Raw genomic sequence first — 15,890 nt, 5'->3', positions numbered from 1 at the left:
TATCATGGCTGTGGGAACAGGAGATCTGAAGGCATCCCTGGGTGGACACTGGGGCAGGATTGACAGCCTTCTGTGCAGGTTGTCTACATTTGGGGTCTAATGCTGCACTACCCACTGAACAGGTCTCATGAGTACTCTAGTGTGAGCAGTCATGTAGGTTGATGATTCCATGAAAACCATGAGCCTCAGAAAGAGATGAGCAGACAGCTCTCTCTGAGCCCTTAATGTGACTTGGGCTTGCTGAATGGCAGTGAATCTTTCCTCCACAAGGAATGCACTGACTGGTACCAAGCCCAGTACTGCATCACTCAAAAAATCCTTTGCTAGGAGAAGTCATCAATGACTCTCTTGTTTATTTGAAGCCCTGGGTAGTGGCACAGGGTGCAAGTAGTGGCAATGACTCTTCTCAAGTCCTGTTTTGATTTGGCTTTTATCAGTCAAACATCCAAATATGGGGATACATGTACTCCTGGGTGAGGAGATAAACTTCCATCTAGGCATTCGGTAAAAATCCATGAGGCTGCTGATAGGCCAAAAGGAAAAATCTTAATTGGGAGTCTGTTTCCTAGAAACTAGGGCAACTGTAATGGTTCTTCCTAATAGCCATGTGGAAGTACCCATCCTTCAAAGAGAGAGCTGCACCACTTTCCTTGGTAAGCAAAGGAATAATCTCCTCCAAGGCGAGCATCCTGAATTTTGATGTCTGGAATACCTGTTCAGGTTCTTAAAGCTCAAAATAGTTCTTACACCATCCACCTTCTTTTATTCCTGGTATTTCCTCATCCCCAAGCTCTTTCCTTGATAGATTATGGGGGTGGGGGAAGAGGGGCAGGAATTCCTTCCATTACCCTTTCTGATAGCAGAGTCCACTTTCTATAGGAGTATGTTCTCATGGGAACTGTGCCTAGGGAGGGAGGGAGGATGAGGGAAGCCTAGTGCAGAACTGGATGGAATATCTGCTGAGGATGGTCTCTAAGACCCAGGGATCAGAAGTGATTATGCACCAGCTGGTGTAAAATAAGGACAGACAAGGACTGAAAGGGAGGGAATGGAGAAAGGTGAGGGAGAATAGTACTGGAGACAATAACTTGATTCTCAGGTGGCCTATCAGTCTGCTACTTAGAAGCAGAGTCGGTGGACTAGTATGCGAACACCAGTGCTCTTAGTCTTATATTGTTGCTGAGGCCTCCTTCCATAATTTGGCTCTGGGGGAAAATGGAGCACCCTTTGAGAAGAGCAGCTTTGAGAAGATGCTGTCTCTTGCCTCTGGAATTTGGAGGCTGGACAGGAGGAGGATCATCTGCGAAGAAATGGAAGTCTGGGAAAGGCCAAGAGATCTAGCTGTGGTTCTAGAAGGCTTCACTTTTTCCAGCATCATGTCAGTCTCATCACTAAAAAGGGTATGCCTTTCAAAAGGAACTTCTGTGATCCCCTGAGTTTCAGAGGGGATCACCCTTATATAGACTAGGGCATCTGACATAAGTTGCCATGCGAGGGTGCTCACGTGCTCCACAATGGACCTGGCTTCAAAAGATGGTTCCATGTGCTTGCGACCAGGAAATGCAATCCCACAAGTGAGATCACAAACAGCAGCCCTCGAAGAAAAACAATTTTTACACACACAGTGCTGTCACGCTTTTAAGGTTCAATATAATATGATTTATTGGATCTGGAAGCAAATTATTTACACCATAAGAAAGTGGAGATTCATAGGTCTCTTGGGGTATAAAACACATGGCTCTGGCCCTCATGAGATGGGTTATCATGAGATGGACACAGCATAGGGATTGGGGCAATTCAGAGGCAGTCGTGTCAGTTAAAACAGCCCCTTGGCTGCTCTGATACAGGGGCCAGGCACCAGAGCTCAAAGCAACAAAGAACTGAGACCGTGGATTCAGTCTTTCCTCAGAGCCATAATCATTATGACCATAAGCAAAGGGATACTGAGAATCCAGAGGCCAGGGCCATACTAGAAGTGATACTAACCTAGGCAGATATGAAGGATCCTGGAGAACAGGGTGTATGGATGGGTGTATGGGTGTATGTAGGGTGGAGAACAGGGTGTATGGACATACAGGGGTAATGGTCCACCAAAGACAGGCAATCATATTACAGATCTCCTGGATCTGAAGAGTCACTGTCTCAACCCTGAGTATGGTTCTCCATATAACGGGATTGAGGGGAGACAGATCCATGGTGTCTTGGACACTATAAAACAGAGCTCTTTCTCTCTGAGCGTGGCACAGAGTGAACTGCCCTAATGCTCAGCAGGTTGTGAATCTTCTGCAGGAGGATAGATTTCTTTTCAAGCCATGGAAGGAGAGCAGAAAAAGCTGATGGAGGGGGCAGATAGAAAAATTAGCACATAACGAGAAGAGGTAACAACTAACGCTCATTTGTATGTGACAGAACCGGTCCAGGCTCGCAGGGAAACTGCCTCCTCCCAACAAGGCCGAGTTCAGTCTGGACTGGCAATCTCATGCACTGTGAATTAAGTGAGGCAAAGGTCTTCTGGTTTACATCTCTGATCTGATCTTCGGAGGAATGAAAGGGGTGAAGTGGGTCCTTGGAGACCCTATCAGAATTACCCCAAGTGGAACAATAGTTGGGAGTGAATCTCTTCATGCTCGCAAGGCGGCTGGAACATGTTACAGTGGCTGCACAAGTCGCTAGTGCCCCAGGGCTTCCAATCTGCGAAGTTCCCTAAGATACTAAGCTATTAACGGTCCATGGGGGGGGGGGTGCGCATGCAAGTGCATGCAAATCAAAGGTTGTCCTTAGCGAGGGAACTTCCGAGCTGCTCAGCCTGAAGCTGTTACTCCAGGAGACAGACATGGGCAAGTCCCAGCAGCTGGAGTGAGAGGAGGGCAGGCAACAGGGAGGCAGAAAGCAGGTCTGAAGCTGCAGAGGCAGATGGGCATTAAGGAGCAGGGTATGGGCACCAAAGCAAGAATGTTAGTAAAATTGTTTCCATAGCAAAAATGTACAGAGAAACTCAGTAGTGGGTCATAATGGACATTCAAATGAAAAATGTCACATTTCCCGAATTATGATTGTTTGACACTACAGCTTTTGTGCTGTGTTTAATGGGGAAAAGATTTGCAGTTACACAAGTTAAGATGAAAATTACAAGGAATCTCAGTCCTTATGCATCAAGGCACAAAGTGATCACCAGCACTGGTCAAGAAGAAATACTTCTCACAATCAGGAGAAAGGCTCCCCCACTGAACAGATGCTGGGAACACAAGAACACAGATGTGTGGGTGAAGCGAAACTGGGACCCTCCAGCTAGTTCAGATCTAGAAGTGTGACCCCACCCCTCCGGGACACCACGACCCACTGCGACCCCTTTTCCCATCCATGTGGCTAGGAGGATATCCTGCTTCAGAACCCCTGGATGCAAGGGATATAATCATCAGACTCTGCTTTAAGTTTGAACACTGGATATTTTTATTTCTTTGCTGATCAGTTGCTTGCTTCCTCTCTTTTCCCTCATCAATATACTCTTTCCCTTTTTCTTACTCTGGGCTCCTATTAGCTCATTTCTTTCACTAACCCTACTTACCTTAACCTAGGCCCCACACTGCAGACTTCTTTTAACATGTGGAAACAAAATGACATTTTTCAACCTGACCACCTCCTTCTCTGCACTTTTGTCTGGTCTAGATTTTAAGCTCTTCAGGGCAGAGACCGTCTTTCTGTGCCTGACTGGGACCTTTGAGTTCTACCATATTATAAAAATTTAATAATCACATCCATGTCAGTTGATTGTATTAGTTCTAGCTGTAGCCTCCAGTTCCCTTCATCACAATACATTGTTGACTTGGTTGTGGGATTCTGTGGGGTGAACAGGATTATTCATGGGTACAGTTCTTCCTTCCTGAGAGAGCTGAGTGCAAGGAGGGCAAATGACTTGATCAAGGCCACAAAGGGAATCGGTGAAAGAGACAGGATCAGAAAGCAGAGGCTGCCTCCTATTTTCAGTACTGCAATCAGCCTACCTCACTAAGTTATTAAAATGACACAATTCTTTGTAGTCAAAGGCCACGGTAGTTGCTTAGCAGAAGAGCCAATTCAGTCTTGTTAGTTTCATGCTGCTACTACTTCAAAAAGTTATGAGCAGTGGTAGTGGACTAGAGTAACCCTCAAGTTGCTGGGGACTCAGCAGACCAAGACCTCCAGTTTAGATAGAAAATAGCCCTTTGAAAATCATTTATGAATGTTAGTGCATATGTGAAGACCCTAGCGAAGCAGCTGGGCTCCATTTCTCTTTCAGCAAAAGGCTAGTGGTGACCTGAAAAGTCCACACCTTTTCATATAAAAGGAATCAGTTAAGTTTGGAAGGCTTCAAGCAATTCTCACTAGTCTTACCCAAAATCCTCAGGAAGGACCTTTGCATAGTGTTTTATGAACCCCATAAACACAAAACTCTCAAAAATGACAAGTGAGGGTCGTGTTTTGTGGCTCCAGCAAAAATGGTAATGGGTTCTGCCATTAAGGCAACTTGAGTGTAATTTGAAGACACATAGGAAGAAGTTTAAAGGAAAAGGATAGGCAGCCAATGAGGCAGAGGATAGGCAGGCAGGAGAAATGTTTGCATATGAAGGGGAAGATTAATTAGAGACTTTTATGGATTGTGTGTTGCTCCAAAGAGCAACACACAATCCAACTGGCTGAGACAGGTTCTGGGATTCTGCTTTGTCAACTGTTATCTAATTAAGAGTTTCCAATGCCATAAACTATCTACCAACTACGGAGGGGACAGTGCTAAAGGATATTATACATTATCCTGTCTCAGTGAACTGGAATCAGCATTAAAGAGATGTAAAATTCTCTAATTATGTTTCCCCAAGTAAATTACATCCACTTACAGAAAATATCCATCACTGATGTGTTTTTTCCCCTGACATTTTAACTGCATTGGTTACTTCAGAAAAAACATCTTTGTAGATTTTAGTCATTTAAAAAACTCTATCCACAAAAGTGTAACAAATTTAACTTTAACAAGCTTCCAGTTTAGCATCTTCAAGCTGTATGAGAGTTCTATAAATATATACTTTTGACTAAGGGGATCTACTTTGCTGTTAAATCATTCCTGACACTTTGAGTGGTTTTTGAAGGGGTTCTGGAGCATTAAAGAAGCCTGGCTGCGGGTCTGAAGAATAAATTGATTTAAAATACATCAAACAGTATTTCTACACGAGTTGTCCGAAGAGTATCATTGTACTTTTTGTCTTGAAAGCAGACCACCAACATAAAGGATAAAATCATCAGTACAAAGAGCTATCTGTGTTTTAATTAAAATAATTTAAAATCTATGAGTTTCAAAGTAATTTAATAGGAAATACAGCAAACCTGAAAATATTTACTAATAGGGAAACACTGTAGAGTTCAGTGGCTGTGCTTTATAATCGTCAGTTTGAAATATATGCTTAGAAAGATACAGTATGGCATAAGCAAAGCTTAGACTGTAAGGGTATGAACACCACATTCAATGTAATTAAGAAGCAGCCTATCAACACTAAGACAGTAATGTCATCCCATCTGCCAAACCCTGCATTAGCTGGCACTATGCCTCCTGCCTGCTGCTGCTTCTGTTACCCACCTGATCCTTGGAGACCTGCTTTGATGGAGCGTTTATGCCAAGCTTTTCCAGAGGATAGACAATCTGTCGTCTTGGTCGCACGGGAACCATGTAATGAAGGGCAGATGTCAGGGAATGGGCATAGGGATTCTGAAACTGAAAGAGAGCAATCTATATTTTAGCACAGAGAATGTCAGAACAGTGCATCACAGATGTCTGTTGTATGGCTTTGCAAATACAAAATTCTTAATTCTGTTGGCTAAATCTGAGAGAAAAATCAGTAAACAAACAAACATACTCAGAGCAGAGGAATGAATTGCAGATAATTCCTGACACTAATGAAGATAATTATGAGAGTAATTACGTTACTATCTCTGTGGGAATGACAGATAAACAAGTGGTTTGGTTTATGGGATTTTTCAGCACAAGTATTTTCCCCAGGAGGATATTTTTCTCCACAGTGATCATGAATCAGCTTGATTTGACCTCATTAAGCTGTATTATCTGCTTACTGTTAACCTTTGCTTGTTTGGCAAACGATGGTATAAGAATTTATATAGTAAATCTATACTGACTGAAATGTCAATTTCACCCAAGTGATAAATGTTAATAAACTGGAAAAAATTTGAACTGAACAAAACCTCCAAATGTTAACTTGTATAGGGCAGGTCATTAGAAGCAGCTTTATTCCAGCATGACTGGCCCAATTATACATCACATGAAAAGACAAAACAGGAGAATTATGAGAAACAGAGTGGACATTAATGGAAAGCAAATTACACTGAAGTGCCTTTGAAGTCTATATCATAGCCACAACACCAAAAAAATAAATCATGATTAATGTTACTACAATGTAAGCTGAACAAAATAATATTTTACCACTTATTAGAATTGCATTGCTGAGTTAAAGCTAAATTGTTTTAACCTGTAAATAGACCAAGGAGAAAATACTACCAAGATTTAACTCATCTTCTCCACCCATTCCTGTTTACCTTCATTTCTGTGAATGACAATTAGCCAAATGTTACTCAGTGAGATTAGTTCCTCAAGGAGGCAATTACTAAACCTCCACAGAGCGGTAATCTGTATAGAAGAACACACGCTGGAGAAGCAAAAAGATTCTTCTGAAAATTTGTGTATTTATCTTATCAAGATTCCTATATGGGCTTGTCTAGACAGAGAATTAGTGCGTGGCAAGCTGGGATGTATGTTGACAGTGCACTAGCATGCTGTGCACTAACTGGCAGTGTGGAACTTGCTCCAGTGCACTAAGAGTGTCCTAGTGTGCTTTGATTTACCCTGCTTTGAAATGGGAATAGGTCAATGTGAACTAGGGAACTTTGAGTGCATACTAGAAGGGTCTACATAGCCATGAACAGCATGCTAGTGTGCTACAGATTTACACCCTAGTTTGCTATGTACTAGTTTTCTATCTAGACAGGCCCTGTGTTAGAAAAGAAAAGCAGATTTAAGGTAAAATTTTCAAATGTGTCTAAGTGACTTAGGAGCCTAAGTCCCATTTTCAAAAGTGACTGAGATGCCAAAGGCCCCACTGACTTTTAGTGACACGGAGGCTATATCTACACTGCCCTCCAGTTATGACTACTGAGATGTGAATAGCAGTATGCATCAAAGTGCTGCGAGGTAACTCCTCTGTGTAGATGCTGCAGGTGTGAACTAAAAAGTTCCTAGTTCACGTTAGTGTAGTCTTGTTTGTTGTCCAAACTGAAGAGCAGTGTAGACAAGCCCTTAGATTCCTAAGTGGAGAGAGGAATGGAGAAACACGAATACTGGTGTCCCCCAAGGATCTGTACTGGGCCCAGTACTATTCAACGTATTCATAAATGATCTGGGAAAAGGGGTAAACAGTGAGGTAGCAAAATTTGCAGATGATACAAAACTACTCGAGATAGTTAAGTCCCAGGAAGACTGCAAAGAGCTACAAAAGGATCTCTCAAAATTGGGTGACTGGGCAACAAAATGGCAGATGAAATTCAAGGTTGATAAATGCAAAGTAATGCACATTGGAAAACATAATCTCAACTATATGTAAATGATCGGGTCTAAATTTGCTGTTACCACTCAAGAAAGAGATCTTGGAGCCAGTGTGGATAGTTCTCTGAAAACATCCACTCAATGTGCAGCAGCAGTCAAAAAAGCAGACAGGATGTTGGGAATCATTAAGAAAGGGATAGATAATAAAACAGAAAATATCATATTGCCTCTATATAAATCCATGGTATACCCACATCTTAAATGCTGTGTGTAGATGTGGTTGCCCCATCTCAAAAAAGATATATTGGAATTGGAAAAGGTTCAGAAAAGGGCAACAAAAATGATTAGGGGTATGGAATGGCTTCCGTATGAGGAGAGATTAATAAGACTGGGATTTTTCAGCTTGGAAAAGAGACGAATAAGGGCCGGATATGATAGAGATCTATAAAATCATGACTGGTGTGGAGAAAGTAAATAATGAAGTGTTATTTTCTCCTTCTCATAACACAAGAACTAGGGGCCACCAAATGAAATTAATAGGCAACAGGTTTAAAACAAACAAAAAGAAGTATTTTTTCACACAATGCAGTCAGTCAGTCTGTGGAACTCCTTGCCGGAGGATATTGTGAAGGGCAAGACTATAACAGGGCTCAAAAAAGAACTAGATAGGTTAATGGAGGATAGGTCTATCAATGGCTATTAGCCAGGATGGGCAGGAACGGTGTCCCTAGCCTCTGTTTGCCAGAAGCTGGGAATGGGCAACAGGGGATGGATCACTTGATGATTACCTGTTCTGTTCATTCCTTCTGGGGCACCTGGCATTGGCCACTGTTGGAAGACAGGATACTGGGCTAGATGGACCTTTGGTCTGACCCAGTATGGCCGTTCTTATGTTCTATAAGTGTATAAGTCACTTCTGAAAATAGGGCTCCTAAGACACTTAGGCACTTTTAAAATTTTTATCCTTAATCTATTCTCATCATGTTGTAGTCAGTGACCTCCTTCCTCCCCCTTCTCCTCTTCCCACTATCCCACCCTAAATCTCTAAATAAAAAGTGAGCATCTGTACATCTCAAAACCCACTATGCAACTGAGTTGCAATGTCTGAGAAACATGTGGTGGGAGAACACGACTGATCAGAAAAGTTTGGTTAAAAAGTAACAGAAAATAGAACTACAAGGTGAAGACAAAGAAGCTATGAATGCTTTATATCTTGACATTTTAAAATATGTCATGTAACTGATCTGCAAGTCATATAAGGGTACACAAGCTGCATCAGCATCTTAAACAATTCAATGAAAATATCATGGAGTATTCCCCAGTTAATACACAGTATGAGCAGGACTGTTCCTTCAACTATGCATCCATAGAGGGGCAAAAGGTAGAGGAAAAACTGCTCCCATTTGGCTATTTGAATATTGTGTCCAGATGTGCCAGTGGTATGGGGTATTACTAATCTGTCCTAGAGCAGATACTTTGGGAGTGGGCAGGGAATATTTTGGCTACAGTCCCCACAATGCACTGGTCAGCAGAGGGGAAAGTAATGGTATGGACAAAAACCAAACTACTGCCAACACTGAAGCAAGCAGGGAAGTAGAGAGCAAATCATTCCTCTCTGAGGCATGATTCCCACACTGAGGGAAGACACTAAATGTGTTGCCCCAAACACAGAGCTTGTAGCAAACCCACAGTCTAGCTCTACCATGTGTCACCCATCAACACAAATGGAGACTGTGTGATCTGAGAGGAGAACAAAGTGTTGTTTGCAACATTTCTGAAGAAATTTCTCTATACCAATCACCTGCCATATATCAGTCATAGAAAAACAAACAAACAAAACAAAAAACCTAAGGAAAATAAAGGTCAGGACGTATGATATTTAATAAAATCACTGCCAATTTTTTCTTTTACCTCGCCGTCCACAGACTGTGGATAAATAGAGTAGTAGAGACAAGACTTGTAGGCTAAGCGAAGGATCTCTTTCAGAAAATATTTGGTATAGTGATGGAATATGGGATTTAGAGCAAAGTGGTACAGATGGCCATGTTCCTCCTGCTGGTGGTGATTGAAGTAAATAAAATCTTCAATGTTGTAATGTGAACGGATATATTCAATATCCTATGAAATAAGACATTTTAAATCAGTGATGATGAAAGAGCTGTGTTTTTGTGATAAAGATGTCACAGCAAACTGCCTTTATATTTATTAATGATGAAATTTGAACATTGAAACAAGACTACCTTGAGAGCTATTCACTAGCAAAGCACATTAGCTAAACAAATGGTTTCTTCATAATCTTTCCTTTGTATCAAAATCAATTTGTATAACTCATCATGCTTTATTTACTATAAGAAATGTATATCTGACCCCAGCAGTAAAGCATATGAGTGCCTGACATTTTCTGACAGATATTTACAAAGAAATTTTGCAAGGTATCAGACAGAGGCCAGATTGTCTCTCTCACAGTAAAAGCTGAGCAGGAGACTTTTGGAAAGAAAATCTCTGTGAGGAGCCCCATGCATGGATTCCTTCATCATCCTGTTAGGGATTTGCGCTAGTTTAGCCACCTTACAGACAGTAACCCCTAATTTCAATGCATTTGGAAAAATTAAAAACCATCTCTGAAAACAGAGATGGTTGTTCCTTACCTTGCTTGATATGGTTTTAAAACTGAATATTACAAATCTTTCAAGAAAGATTTTGCCTTTTTAGTGCCAACAAAATGCCAGGAAAGTTTTAAATTTGCAGCAACTAACGTAAAACAGAACTGGAAATATTCATTCTCTTCACCTCCCAATTACAGTTAACAGCTTTTCTGTCTGCTTCTACCCTCCAGCCCTCCCACCCCATCATCTATTTTTAAAACAATATTAATTTCTTTGAAATTAAATGTGTATGACGCACTTTACTCAGAAGCTATTGTAAAAAAAGGCAATTTGAGAGGAGTGGAAGTGCCATTTTCAATATGCTGGGACAAACTGCTGATTTTCTGTTTGGAAAATATGGGCCAAAATACAGGTTTGCAGTAACAGATTTAAAGAAGTATCAAGTCACAGAGAGAAAGAAAGAATGGTTTTGTGGTTAGGGCTTCAGATTGGAATGCAGGAGATTTGGGTTCCATTTTCTGCTTCACCTCAGACTCCGTGTGTGACTTTGGACAAGTCACAATCTCTCTCTGTGCCTCAGGTCCCCATCTGTAAAAAGGGATAATAATCCTTCCTTTCCCCTAGCCTTTGTCTATCTTTGTGTAGACTGCAAACTCTTTGGAGAAGGGACTTCTATGGTGTGTGTGTACAGTGCTTAGCACAAGGCCAAGATCTTGGCTGGGACAATGTAATACAAATAATAATGAAGTCAGCATTACACTGTGCAAACTCAGGGCACACATCTTAAATGGGAAAAGGAAAAAAATACAACGAGATTTACCATTTCATTTTTAATAACAGAAATGCCAACTATCTGATCCAAAACTTCTGCTACAAATGCCTGAACTGGTGTCCCATCCTGAAAGACAAATGATAATATGATCACTGATTTACACACAATATTAGAATTCTAAGTTTGCTATTTGATCTTAACTGTAAATTCCAATAACATACTAAATTTAAAATACTTTGCTCTCTGTACATTCTGTGCACTGCATTACAGTCATCTTTCCCTAACATAGGGACCAATCCTGCAATAAGCTCCAGATGGATGGACCCCTGTGCCGAAACAGAGTCCCATTGATGTAAGGTATATTGTCCTAATCTTGCTCCTCTGGAAGCTAATGGCCACTTTCCCATTGACTTCAATGGAATAGGTTTGGACCCTAAGAAAGATTGTTTAGTATATGGTAGGTTTAACATTGGACAATGCAATGGACAACGACTGGTATGTCTGCAACAAGTACTCACTGGATCTCTGCGAGCTTGAGTGAAGACCTTTAAGTCATCCAGTATACTTTCATTCAAGTCAAGAGTTTTGATGAGCATTTCAACAGCAGGTGTATCACTGGTTGTTGCTGCTCTGACCTTAAATGACCTATTAAAGGAGATAAAAATGACAAGTTTGCCCTGCTGATCAACAGAAGACTTCATTTGCCAGTTCAATCAAGTCAATGCCTTTCGCTAGCACTACCTCCACACAGTTATTTAAACATGAAATGTACTGTTCTATGCAAATTATTTTCAAACCTGTAAATTATCTCATTACATAATTTACATAAAATGTCCCACATGGATCTGCACAATACTTGGCCAATGTTAAAGTACATACGGCCCACCCCATCATCACCACTCCCAAGCAGCATGTAGCAATCTAGTGAATGAGGATGGAGCCACCATACGAAGGAACCCAAAAAATCTTGTAAAATAGAAATCAACCAAAAAAGAAAAATACACAGAGAGAAACTATCAGACCAAACTAGGAAAAAAGGACAGAGACAGAAAAGAATAATGAGAGAGAAAACAGATTAAAGAAGCCATGCTGGAACACTGAGCAAGAGGACATTGGGGACATCAAGGACACACCAAAAAGTTTCCAACAAATAAAGGCTAGGAACCATTGTGTTAGGCCCTTATCCTGCAAAACACCTTCTCACTTGCTTCACTTTAAGCATGTGGGTAGGCTTACTGAAGTCAAAAGAAAAGGAGTACTTGTGGCACCTTAGAGACTAACAAATATATTTGAGCATAAGCTTTTGTGAGCTACAGCTTACTTCATCGGATACATCCGATGAAGTGAGCTGTAGCTCACAAAGGTTATGTTCAAATATATTTGTTAGTCTCTAAGGTGCCACAAGTACTCCTTTTCTTTTTGTGAATACAGACTAACACGGCTGCTACTCTGAAACCTGAAGTCAAAAGGTTTACCTGTATGTTTAAAGTTAAGCACACGTGTTTGCTGGACTGGGACCTTAGACTGTCAGCAAAAATGGCACAGACTAAATGAAATTACATGGCCCCAAAAAAAGGAAAAGTTTACTGCAGTCCAAGGAGGGGGAAAAAAAAAACTGTTGCAGGGTTAGTTTTCCTTTCACTAAATGTTAAAATAGCAGGCCTTAAATCTAAATTTGTAAAACTGAATTTAGAGTTAAAATAGATTCAGCTGGAACATTAAATCAAACACTTAATGTGCAGAAGAGATGAAGGCCTAGCAGATGGGAAGCAAGGAGAGTCACTTGTGGGGTATAATAAAGTAAAAGAGAGCAGAAAATAGGTTTTGAATTGGGCTTTAAATTAAACCAGAAAGTAATGCTGTAGTCTTGCTGATAGCAACCATTATGACTAAGGGTTCAGAACGTTTTCCATTCCATCCTTCTGTTTTCATATGCTACTCTCTCTTAAATAGTGGTGAAATACAGTAAAATTATAGGGGCATAAAACAAAAAGCAATGGTGAGTTCCACTCTTGCCTTCCTAGGGTGTCATCACTTGTACTCAAAATTATTATTTTGTTTAATCACTGTCATGGCATCTGTTATCGAGAGTAGGCTTTGGTGCAGAGGTGAGTTTTACAACACAGGCCAGATTATGGCCAGAAAAAAATCATATTCTGATCTTCTTTGCTAGCACGTTCCACAGCCGCCCAGCACTGAAAATACCTCCAACTCCTGACAGCTTCCCTTTGGACTCTTCCACTACTGTGTTCCTGATAAGCACAGCAGTCTTGGAGAGCTAGGGATGAAGAGGCAGGTGCTACAGAAGCCTTGTCCCAGCCCAAGAAGATGTTTAAAGATGGTGACTATGAAATGAACCCTAAAATGAAAAGGGAGATGGGGGGTTGGAGATCTATTATTATGTGTTCACTGCAGTTTAGTCCCACACAGGCTGTTGTGTCTTGGAAAGGTGGAGTTTGACTGGCTTTGACTGATAGCTCCGGGTAAAGGGAATGACAGTAACCCATTCTTGACATGCTGAATGTATGGATCATGGTTGCCATGCCCTTGAGGAAGAAGAGGAAGACATGAAGACTTATCTGAAGGTGGAAAAAAGTATTCTTGGCTGCTATTGCTACCATGTTCTCAAGGAACTTGGGACAAGTGTGAGTAATTTTCTGAAATCTTTTACTATTTTAATAATCAGTGAGAAGAAGGGATAGGTATGGCATACATGTGTGCACAGCGAGTTAACTAAATGTGCAGCGATTTGGTTAGGGGAATTTGCTGATGAAGCAGAGGGGACTGAAGACTCAAGAGGCTTAACAGCTTGGTATGTTGGAAGCTCAGTAGCTCTCCATTTTGGAGCAGACTAGCTCCAGATGAAGGAACTGACAGGGCCCACCGGGTAAGATGACAGGTTGCTATGTGTGCAACCCCACAAGCCCAGCAAGAGGTGTATCTGTTCAGTGGAAAGCTTGTCTATAGTCCAGAGCTGTTCAGCTTGCACAAAGGCTACAGTGAACATGCCAGAACTGACATCCTCTCCAACTCCAGTCAAAGACCCGGGGACAGATCTTCAGCTTGTGTAATTTGTCATAGCTCGCATAAAGTGAATATAGAGCTATCAAAATTTACACCAGCTAAGGATCTGCCTCCTGTTGCACATTACATGAGCTTCTGCAGACATCAACGGGAGGATGTCAGACCTGACCTTCACAAAACCAAGTATTTCCATTAAGCAGGGTTCAAAAATATAAAATTTAACAATTGCTATAACACCAGGAAAAGACAGTTACCTTTTTCCATAACTGGTGTTCTTCAAGATATGTTGCTCATGTCCATTCAACTTAGGTGTGTTTGCTTGCCACATGCACTTGTGCCGGAAGTTTTTCTCTGAGCAGGATCTGTAGAGGACCAGGTCTGGCACCCCCTAGAGTGGCGTGCGTGTGCTGCGGCATATAGGATGCCACCGGCCCCCTCCACCCTCAGTTCCTTCTTGCCAGAAACTCCGACAGTGGGAAAGGAGGGCAGGATGTGGAATGGACATGAGCAACACATCTCGAAGAACACCAGTTATGGAATACGGTAACTGTCTTTTCTTCTTTGAGTGATTGCTCATGTTCATTCAACTTAGGTGACTTCAAGCAGTACCCATGGAGGTGAGTAAGGAGTTCCCATACATTGCAACATACATTGCAACACAGCTCTGCCAAACCCAGCATCGTCCCTGGCCTGCTGAGTATGGCATAGTGGGCCATGAACATGTGCACCGAGGACCACGTCAAAGCTTTACAGATGTCTTGGATCAGGAAGTGTGCCAGGAAGGTTGCTGAGGATGCCTGCACTCTAGTCGAGTGGGCTCTGACAACTGGCGGTGGGACCCCTGCCAGCTCGTAACAAGCCCTTATGCAAGAGGTAATCCCGTTAGAAATCCTCTGCATGGACACCGGAAGGTCCTGCATCCTTTCAGCTGTAGAGATGAAAAAATGAGTCGAACTACAGAAAGGCTTTGTCTGATCTAGGTAGAAAGCCAGGGCCCTTCTTATGTCCAAAGCATGGAGGTGCCTCTCTTCACTAGTCTCACGGGGCTTAGGGCAGAAGACCAGCAGAAAGATGTCCTGGCACATGTGAAAAGCAGACACCACCTTGGGAAGGAAGGCCGGGTGGGGCCAGAGCTGGACCATGTCCTTATAGAAGACTGCGTATGGCGGTTCCAAGGTCAGGGTATGCAGCTCGGATACTTGCCTCGACGACATCACCGCCACCAGGAAAGCTACCTTCCATGATAGGTGAGACAGGGAGCATGAGGCCAAAGGCTCAAAGGGCGGGCCCGTGAGCCTGGACAGAACCAAACTGAGATCCCACTGAGGGACCGGGGACCGAACTTGAGCAAAAAGTCTTTCAAGACCTCTGAGGAACCTGACTGTCAAAGTCATGGGAGAACACCATCTGCCCCTGGACGGGCGGATGAAAGGTGGAGATGGCTGCCAGATGCACCTTGGTAGAGGAGGGTGCCAGGCCCTGATTCCTCAAATGAAGCAGGTAGTCTAAGATCAACTGCACCAAAGAATGCGAAGGGGAGATGCCCCACTCAGCCACCCAGTGGGACCCCTTGTCCATTTTGCCAGGTAGGTCTGTCTAGTTGAGGGTTCCTAGGAGGACCTGCTGGACCCCCTCCAAACAAGTCCGTTCTTCAGGGTTCAGCCACAACATCCATGCCGTGAGGTGGAGAGACGTGAGGTTGGGGTGCAAGCGTCGACTGTGGTCCTGTGACAGCAGGTCTGGTCAATTCGGCAGAGGCCACGGCGGGGACAGCTGCCAAGCTCAACAGCATGCTGAACCAATGTTGACGCAGCCATGCTGGTGCGATCATGATAACTTGGGCCCTGTCTCTCTTGACTTTCGACAGGACCCTGCTGACGAGCGGGATCGGGGGGAACGTGTACATCAG

At 42.5% G+C, this 15,890-nt stretch overlaps 1 protein-coding gene across 2 annotated transcripts in view; it reads right to left on the bottom strand.

Annotated features, from left to right (window-relative positions):
- The window catches only part of CFAP61 (cilia and flagella associated protein 61), a 209,698-nt gene that overhangs the window by 148,164 nt on the left and 45,644 nt on the right, over positions 1 to 15,890 (bottom strand). For both annotated transcript variants that reach the window (XM_073339783.2, XM_073339782.2), the window contains exons 14-17: positions 11,476 to 11,602; positions 11,006 to 11,083; positions 9,491 to 9,697; positions 5,606 to 5,740 (exon numbers count right to left, since the gene is read on the bottom strand). In XM_073339783.2, the coding sequence (XP_073195884.1) occupies positions 5,606 to 5,740; positions 9,491 to 9,697; positions 11,006 to 11,083; positions 11,476 to 11,602 (547 nt within the window). The remainder of the gene's footprint in view (positions 1 to 5,605; positions 5,741 to 9,490; positions 9,698 to 11,005; positions 11,084 to 11,475; positions 11,603 to 15,890) is intronic.

The sequence above is a fragment of the Lepidochelys kempii genome, chromosome 3, assembly GCF_965140285.1.
Source record: "Lepidochelys kempii isolate rLepKem1 chromosome 3, rLepKem1.hap1, whole genome shotgun sequence".
NCBI classification, from domain to species: Eukaryota; Metazoa; Chordata; order Testudines; family Cheloniidae; genus Lepidochelys; species Lepidochelys kempii.
Note: the sequence above shows the minus strand (reverse complement) of the source record. Positions and strands in the feature narration are given on the sequence as shown.